This window comes from Hippoglossus hippoglossus, chromosome 17, assembly GCF_009819705.1.
Source record: "Hippoglossus hippoglossus isolate fHipHip1 chromosome 17, fHipHip1.pri, whole genome shotgun sequence".
Classification (NCBI taxonomy): domain Eukaryota; kingdom Metazoa; phylum Chordata; class Actinopteri; order Pleuronectiformes; family Pleuronectidae; genus Hippoglossus; species Hippoglossus hippoglossus.
The window spans coordinates 18,039,250-18,048,867 of NC_047167.1; the positions used below are offsets into that span (position 1 = coordinate 18,039,250).

Consider the following 9,618-nt stretch of genomic DNA (forward strand, 5'->3'; position numbering starts at 1 on the left):
CAAGTCAGTCGGTGTCAGTGAAGTTGTGGCATTTGGATTATTTTCTGTGGGCATCAAGTAAACCTGCACCTCTGTAAATTATATAAAAAATGAGAGTTGAAGAATCTAGGGAAGACTTTGACTGATAGTGCTATTTGTTTCTTGAAAATGTATTAAGGCTGCTCAAGTCATTTCTTTGCAATTTATTGCATGTGATGTAAAATAGGTTATTTCTGGGTTTGTTTTAGACCCTTTCAGCCCATTGTTCTGGTTGTACAGCCCATAACTTCAATGTATTGTTTCTATCTTATCTTTACCTTTCTTGTCTTGTCTTGTCTTGTCACTGTAGTGTATGAAACAATAACCATTTACTTTGTTAATTGTTGAAATCAACACTACCCTTGATATTTTAAGAATCATTAGAAAGGGTGTTGTTTATTTTAGGGTGTTGTTATTTTGCATCATATTTAAACTTGGAGAAACACATACAGAAGCTCGTAGGTGGTTATTTTCCTGCCTGGCCGTTTAGCCTCATAAAGAATGATGGATAGTTCTGGTTACCCATGACTACTCAAGCAGCACAGGTAAAGTGTTTCCCTCTAAGCCACAAGCAACTCTTGATCAGTGGTCCATGTCTGCAAAAAACCCTCGCCCACGTCTCCTTTTTCCTCCTCCCTGTCTCCTCTGTCTCTCTCCCCCTCTCGCTGCTCCCACGGGGACCGCTGTTCACCGCAGAGTGCCTCCCGCTTAATGCTAGATGTGACAGAGCCCACCAAAGGATGGAATTTAAGGGAGAGGGGAGAGGGGGACCAGAGGGGCTGCAGGGCTGCCACAGTCAGGGGTTTCATTGCAGGCATCATCAGACAGCCCCCCACCCACTACTACCCCCCCTCCTCAAAAGTTGACCAGTGAATGATTCATGAGGTGAAAGGGGTAGGGGGTGAGGTGTGCATGATTGCATCATAGCCGTGTCTGGGCCTCCCTTGTCAGCGCTGTATTCTTAACCCCCCGACACACAAGAGAAATGACGGGGGAGAGGAAGGGGGCAGTGTTTGTTTTGGAGGTAAATAGATGCGCACACACACACACACACACACACACACACACACACACACACACACACACACACACACACACACACACACAGGAAAGGCATGAATGTTAATCATACAAGCGATAAATCTGTATTATACATGCACACACACTTCTGGCTTCACACGCTCATCAGACCCATGGTGACAAAGAGAACTGGGCGTGGCTGTGGCGCTGTGGGAGGCAGTGTGGGTATCCCCGCTGGAAAAGCCCTGAACCCCCCCATTCCCCCTCCAACACCTTATACATGATTAAGATGTGTCTGGAGGAATACTAGGGCAGAGGCGCGATGATCAAAAGCGCTGTTAATTCTGTTTAGTGAGAGCCAGGCTGTTTTTGCAGCTCTAAATTTAGGAGGTCTTCCAATTTTCCCTCGAAGAAACCGCCAGTAGAGGAAGCCAGGCACCGACTCTCTCCAAAAATTCAGGATCAATTGTGAAACAGCTCGAAGATGCTAATGGAGAGATAAGAAGTGGAATGATGCATGCCACAGAGGAGCAATGATGCGGTGCTGCGAGGAAGGAGGAGCATTGTTTTATTGATTCAGGCATTAATGTACATTATGTACAAATTGGTTCGGGGTGGCCCCTCATGTGCAGCCTACTGCTGCGCAAACAAATTGGAGCATTTGTCTCAATATCGACTTGTGTGCATATCAGGGTGTGAATATCACATGTAATTTATTCATGAATACATTTTTTTTTTTTCATTTCACCTGACTTGCTCGCTCCATGCATCTTTTGTAAAAACCAAAAAACCGTCACAGGAGAAATCTCAGGATCTTTACCTGTCAAGTGGACTAAGCCAGCTTTCCGTCTTGACAGCTGAAGGGAAGGAAAACCTGGGGGAGGGGAAGGAGGGACACATGAAGGATGGAGACGCCACATATATCACTCAGGTTGCTGGAACACGGCCCACTGACAAACTGTCAGTCCCAAGAATCACTGGAACAAAGGTGTCTCAGAATGTCTCAGTTTCCTGTGGCTCATTCACTTTGTTTACTTTCATTAGTCGTACGTTCCAGTGATCGCTGGTGTTAATACATTGTCTGTGAGAGACATAAACTGAGTGTCTAGCACTTCTTCTACTTTACAGGCAGCATGTGTGTACACATATATAATGTAGAACCTCTTCACAATGCAGAGCCAGCTCAAGGTCTGCCTGTGTGGAGCACACAAATAGCCAAAGACACAGACACACACACTCACACACCCACACACACACACACACAATCTTTCTATCTCACTCCCTTTCCACACATACAAACACACTTGACACGTGCGTATACATAACCGTGTCCCTTTGGACCGTTGCCATGCAACATTTTTCTGATTGGGTTAGTTGAGCTCTGGTGCATGTGCACTCACTCACTCACTCACACACACACACACACACACACACACACACACACACACACACACACACACACACACACACACACACACACACACACACACACACACACACACACACACACACACACTCACTCCTTTGCCACACCCATCCTCCTCTCCCACGGTACACAGCTGCACTTCCAAGGCCAAGGATGGAGTGAGGGGAGAGACTGCACGGCTGCTCCAGGAGGAGGGAGTATCTCCCCCCCTGCTCCGCTGCTCACTCCAGCGTCGTAGCTTTTGTTGACGAGCTCCTTGGAGATGCTGGATGGTTCTTCGGGTTTGAATTAGAGGTGCTTTTATTCTGTCGTGTTTACTCCATTTTCATTTTGAGAAACTGCGCGTTGAAATTCTAAAACCAGCGGGAAACGTCTTATATATGAAGAGGATTGATCAATAAAAAGACACCAAACACACCTCACTTTGCTTTTTGTTTATGGTGCAATAAAAAAGTCTCTTGCTGACAGGTTAGACCGATTCGTCACAGCTCCCAGGGCTGCGAGCTGCTCATATTTGCTTTTTCATGTTGGTTGATTTGGCTTTGGAAAGATATATTTAACTTGATAGGACTTCAGGTTGACATACCCCACCAGAGAACAGCAGCAGCGTAGATGCTGTGGTTGCTGTAGGATGTTTCACTTTATTTTCTGTAATATGACCTGAGTTGTGTGTTTGTTTCAGGGGAAACTGCTCCGACAAATACGTGGTGATCGTTTGGTCTCAACTTTTGAGGGAAGATCTGAGCTGGATTCTAACGTAAGGTGCCAACAGAAGACTGTAGTCACGATGTGTGACGTAGCTCACGTGTATCAAAGATTAGACATTGATTAGAAAATGTTGTTGTTTACAAAAATTTATTCATACAAATCTTACAACACTTTCATAACATTGAGAAACGTAAAACCCCATATAAGGACTCCTGTGTGTATAATGATGTCACTTGCACTAATGTTCACTTTTAAAACACATTATTTTCAGATAGATAAGAGATTAAACATTGAAGTAAGGCGTTTGGCGCTTTCAGAAATATCAACAACAGACATTTTCTATGAGCTGAACATAATCTCTTTTACTTGCTCTGAACCCCTTTTTGATTCTAGATAGTGATGCACACAGTAAATAATATGTTGGTGCTCTTCTCTGGTTAATAAATTACCGACCAATATCAAAATAACCCAACAACACCTCATTATCAATAGTAACAAACACTGGTCATTGTTCACAACTCTCACAGACACTGAACACCCCAAACCCATGCACACACACACACACACACAAACACACACACATTGCCTGCTCCACCAACATAAACATTCTTTTCTTTTTTATGTTGATAAATCATTGGCCATGCTTTAAAAAGAAAAGCCTAATTCTACTACTTTCGGGGTAGACTAAGCCGAGCGATTAAACAGAGTAAAAGGAAGTTTCAATGTAAGCTAATGGACTGCAGCATTGTAGGGCCACTTAAATTGCCATCTGTCACTTGTGGCGAATTTTAATTTTTTTGGGTTTTATTTTTTTTTCTCACGTCGAAGCAAGGCACCAAAGCCAAAAGCTGTTTCCACCTCCACACACACACGCTCAGTCACTCATTCACACAAACATTAAATACACACACACACACACACACACATTCTCTCTCTCTCTCTCTCTCTCTCTCAAACAAAAACACACAAATGCTCACCAGTATGCAAACAACTACATCCACACACACACACACACACTCACATAGCCTGTAGGATAAAGCCAAATTGAAGAAAGGGTGTATTGATAGTTTATATGGGGGGACACAGGCCACTGATTGGATTGCAGGGGTGCATAAAGCTGTATTTGCATAATATTGAATAAATACATAAGATATCTCTCTAATAAAAGTCAGTGGGAAGATCCCTCTGCTGGAGGGCGGAATTTTTCATTCACCTCCGCTCCAGTGCGCGAGGGAGACTCTGAGTGGCCTCGTCCAGCTTCACTCACACCTTGTTAATGCCTCGGCTGAGACCAAAGTGAAGGGAATTCAACATCTGACATTTTCTATCAGACTCATTGACCCTGATCTCACTTGGCAGGTTGAGGTGAGTCGAGGCAGCGGTGGCGCCTCCTCTTTGTTTCAGGTGCGAACCACCTCTCTCTGGCTCATGGGTGCTGTAACCTGTCTCTTATGTAACAGCCTACTTTTCTTTCTCTCTCACACACTCACACATATATAGATATATGCACTGTCTCTCTCTTTTCTTCTCCATGCACACCTCTGCCTGACACTCTCCTCATGTCTTTATCACATCCTCACTGCACATATATCCAGCACACATCTAACACAGATCAGCCTTGTCTTAGCGACTGAACCACAGCACTGTCAAACCAGCGATTTAGCACGGCGATCAACAAGAATCGTTATAAAACCACTACCAGGACAAAGGCTAACAGCGAGGAGCGAGGCCCAGTACGTCGCCTTATGATATCCACAATGCAAGAAGTATGGGAGGTCAAAATCCAACAAGTCAGTGCAGTACCAGTTTCCACCACCGCTAGCCCTCCTTGATCACATTTCCAACACATCTGGGGGAGGGGGGGGGGGGGGGAGTGGTGCTGAAATGGGCTTAGCACAGCCCACCTCCCAAATAGAACAATCCAACAAAGCATGATGGCATGCAGTTTCTAAGCAAACACATGCACCATCAAATAAGAAATGAGTTAAATATTCCGAACTGTAACTCAGATGCTACCTTTTCCTCTCCGCCTGTGCTCGAACACATGTTACATCTCCTGCTTCATACATGTTCTGGGTCCTTTCTCTAAATGTGAAGTGCCGTCCAAATACAATCAACAGGTGAAGCACATTCCTCCGAAAAAGTTCTGTTGACTGAACACGGACAACGATGAGATGAATGTGCACTGTTTAGATTCTATACTGTACATAATACACACACATGGAACATTCTTTAAACAGTCCGGTCGAGCAGGATTTATCCCCCTACACTGCACGACTTTGAGGCAAGTGAGCAAGCAGTGATTGCCGCATACTGTGAACAACCTTCGGGGCTTCCTCTACGTTTGCTGAAGGCAATTTAATGCCCCTCACAAAAGGCCTGCGATGAAATTTCTGTTCTAAAGAGGGGTCGGATTTTGCCACCAGTTACACGAAGGACCATGTAAGTCAGTCGGTTTCTCCATCAAATGAGAGGCTGTTCAACAAAAGCCATCTGAATTCCCCTGGAGGGGCAGCAAGCTGTACAACCCCACAGAGCTCCCATTAAGGGAGCAAGGAGGAGGGTAGACAAGGGCAACATCTATCATTTAGGATAAGCCGGATATGCCTCACATAGCATGCTCACTGCTTCTTTGGGCCTATTTGGAAAAGAAACAAACAAACAACACTAAAAAAATAGAACGTCGCTTACAAAAATAAGTATAACATTCAATACTTTGATTGTCTTTTTAAAATCTATTTATTTTCTGCATATGTAGATGACCTTTAAAGATTTCAAGCGCATAACGTTGAAGGTGCACAATTATCTTTTCTTTTTCTAATGTCTTTTTTTTCTTTCTTTTTTTTTCGGGCATTTTGTTTTGTTTTCAACATCTCAACATGAAAAATAAAATATTGGTCCACAGGGCATAACTGTGCGGTATCAATGTGCTTTTGTACAAAAAGAAAAAAAAACGATATTATTATTAAAATATTCATTTTAATGGCTTTACTTCATACATAAATACATGTTGAAAGAACACAGGCGCAATCCACTGGTTGGTCAGATATATCTGAATGACTTTGATTTAAACGACTGGATTGTATATACACAGGAGGGCAGCTGGGGCGCTTTAGGCAACGCTACAAATAGGCAAGTCGGCGTCCTTTGTTCCTAACTCTCTGTCTGTACCTTCTTCCCAGAACCGCTGCCAGGTACTTCTGCACGGCCATCTGCTTTCTATAGCGACTGTAGCTGTCGGTGAAGATCCATCCGAGTGTCTTTGGACAAGGGCTCTGACTCGTCCTCCATGCTGTTGTCATCACTGGGAATTCAAAAAAAAGAAATGCATACACGTAAATAAATGAACAAGGAAAGTCGAATAAATGTAGATAAACTTCTTCTCCCCTCTCTGCACATTCCTGCCCCTTTCTTATTTTTAAAACCAGCTTTGATCGTCCAGTTGCCAACAAATCATTAAAATTCATTTATGGGCCTTTGTCCTATTTCTTTTTTTCGTTTGGGTTTAAACAACGGGGGGGAAACAAGCAAACAGGCAGAGTTATAGGAGAAACTGTGATTTAAGTGTTTTAGAAAAGTGAAGGAATTATTCATGAGGAGACCATCGCTTATTCTGACGCAGGATTTTTTCTACATCGTGCTGTTTTGGGGGGGGTGGGGGGTGTGGGGTGTGGGGGGGGGAGAATCAATTTATAGATTAATCACATGTAACTCGCAGTTGTAATTTTGGTTTTCAGAAAAAACTGACCCCGCTCATTCACAAGGGGGGGGATTCATGAGCGCTGTGCCACAACAACAACAACAAAAACAACAACAACAAAAACACACAACAAAATGAATGGCATCAAATTGATTTTATGTAAAGAGAGATTTAAATAATAAATGGATAAAATCACGCACATTAAAATGGGAGACAGTGGTGCAGCAGCCTGAACTTGTGCAGCGGAGAAACATTATATTAAAAAAAAAAGAAGAGAAATTAAAAAGATGACTGCAGGTGAACGCTTATAAGAAATGCCCTTACCCTGCACGAATTGTCATCAGAGAATGCAGATAATGCCTCGCTGTTAACTGACCCAGGATCTCCCTCAAGGCTCTATCTAATTCTTCCTCAGCATGCCTTTCTGCTCTGAGATGATAAAACGCCAAAACACATAGATCATCAGTGACTTAAAATAAAAGCGCAGACAAAATGATCAGAAGTAGCCTAAAATGTCCCCCCCCCCCCCCCCTCCCTCAGGTCCAATATCACACCAGGCAAGGTGCAATTAATCCCGAGCCACATGGTCATTTTACGCACCAGGCTTTTTTATCCTTCCTCATTTACCCGCCCACCTTTTTTTTTTTTTTAAACAGTTTTTGGAATCCACATTTTAGGCTACTCAGAGTGAAAATAACACTGAACAGATAACATGAGGAACTCTGGGGAAAACGCAAACAGCAAAAGAGTCATTAACACTGAATCTCCAGCAGCTCAGGGCTCCCTGGCTGCGGTGTGAAGGCGCATTTACCTCTTCTCTGGCGGGTAGTATAGCGTGTACGCGTCGTCGTTTAGGGATGGTGGGCTTCGTATAGCAATCTGATCGCCATCAAAGCCCATGTCGGATAATGAATTCCCGTCCTCATCGAAGGCGTCGTTTTCAAGTCTGCAAATAAATAATATAAAGAAAAGAGCAGAGCACCCGTCACAAATCTGATCCGTGCACAAGTGGGACGCGGCAGAGGAGGGATGCCAAAATGTCTGCATCTGCTTCTAAAATCAGTGGGAGGTTTAAAATGCATTAGAGACACAGCAAAGACAACGAAAAATTTAAAAATTTAAAAATAAGAACCTGTGGGTGTTTTTAAATAAACCCAGAAAACGAATAATCTAAATTCAACCCAAAGAGATTTAAAATGTGTTGAATCTGTGCATCTTAATTTTTTCAATCTTTAAATGGATTATTTAATCGGGAGAATCTGTTTTTAATTCCAACTTGGTGCTTCAGCGCCGAACACGGGGCTACAGGACTCATTAATTATTTACTAATCGAAACAATGGATGTGAAAATGATCACGTTTAGCGTAGGCGTGGAGCCAAGATTTTTATTAAAAGAATGCTGCAGAGAAAGAAAAAAATGAATTGGAGTCAATAACAACCACGCCCAAATTATGGATTATGCTTTTCCCAGAAAAAGGAGAATAAATCTCGCCGCTCTCCTCTTCGTTTTGCCTCGCCTCTCCTTGGTGACGCCAGTCCACCGTCATCCCCAGGGCTATCCAGCGCATTGACTGCACTCTCATTTTTAATAAGGGGAGTTCTGTGAACCGTCCCACCGGACAGATACTTCTACGCAATTTCCATAATCATTTTCCACACACGACTTGCATTTTGTGCGTGTGTGGAAACTGCCGCATTCGCCTTCTGTTGCCCCTCGCAATCCACAATTAAAAGAAACTGCGCGCATTGCCCCTGTGCGTAATTACGCACACTTATTTGGAATAAAGTGCACAATTACCACCATCTCACGCTTAAATCACAATGCATTGAAGAAAACAGTTTTCAGCTGCATTTAAAAAGTGTCAATGTATAATAATAATAATCAGATTGAAAAGCTCACCTACCTGATTTTAGGGTAACTTAGTCCGATAGGTGTGCAGAAGACACTGTAGTGCATTAAGATTCCGTAGATGAGCAAGATTAAAGTCGCTTTACTCGATGTGGCCATGCTGTTAGAAAATGAAAAAAACAGTAACATGAGACAGGTTAGTCACTCATCATGCTTTTTCTTTGTTCTGTCAAATTCACATGCAGTGCTACTTCTCTTAATACTAACTAAAAAAAACTGGATGGAACATAAACCTCTTTAAATTTAAGCAGCGTCCGTTTACTCAAAACAAAACAAAAAAAGGTTTCTGCCTCTTTTATTCCTCCAATATCGTAAAAGTTTAACTGTGATATTGACACTAAATCCCTTGCATGCAGCGCCAAAGTCATTCACAAAAGCAGCAGATCTCCATGCAGCGCAGAGGAGGAAAAACCCTGAATATTTTCCATTACTTTATCTCGCTCTCCATCAATGAATCCCCCCCCCCCGAGTTTGTTTGTTTTTTAAAAAGACGATCCGCAGATAAGGCACATACCTATAGCAGGAGAGCAGGGAGAGCGCTTTGCTGCGGGTTGTGATCCGGGTGCGGCTGCGGTGCTGGAGTGTGTGTGAGCGAGAGAGAGACCGTGTCTTTCTCACGGCACTTCTTTCCCTGGCTGAAGCGCCACCCGTCGTCTCCTTATGTTTCCCCTCGGCGCCGCCTCGCTCACCTTTACGCACAATGAACGGGACTCGCTCAGACCGATGTGGCTCGGGCAAACAAAAAAACTCGGTGGTAAAGTGCGCCGAGTGCCCGTCTACATATCGCTGCTCCAAACTTTTTGTCCTGTGCTGTGATTGCCTTGGATATTTATCCGT

The 9,618-nt window shown here is 43.4% G+C and overlaps 1 protein-coding gene across 1 annotated transcript; it reads right to left on the reverse strand.

Moving 5' to 3' along the window:
* Positions 1-3,302: 3,302 nt before the first annotated feature.
* On the reverse strand, positions 3,303-9,618 carry adcyap1b (adenylate cyclase activating polypeptide 1b). The gene is given in 6 exon segments (XM_034613934.1): positions 3,303-6,433; positions 6,435-6,476; positions 7,197-7,301; positions 7,684-7,818; positions 8,777-8,881; positions 9,296-9,618. Coding segments are annotated over 5 exon segments (525 nt in total). The 5' UTR covers position 8,881; positions 9,296-9,618; the 3' UTR covers positions 3,303-6,294.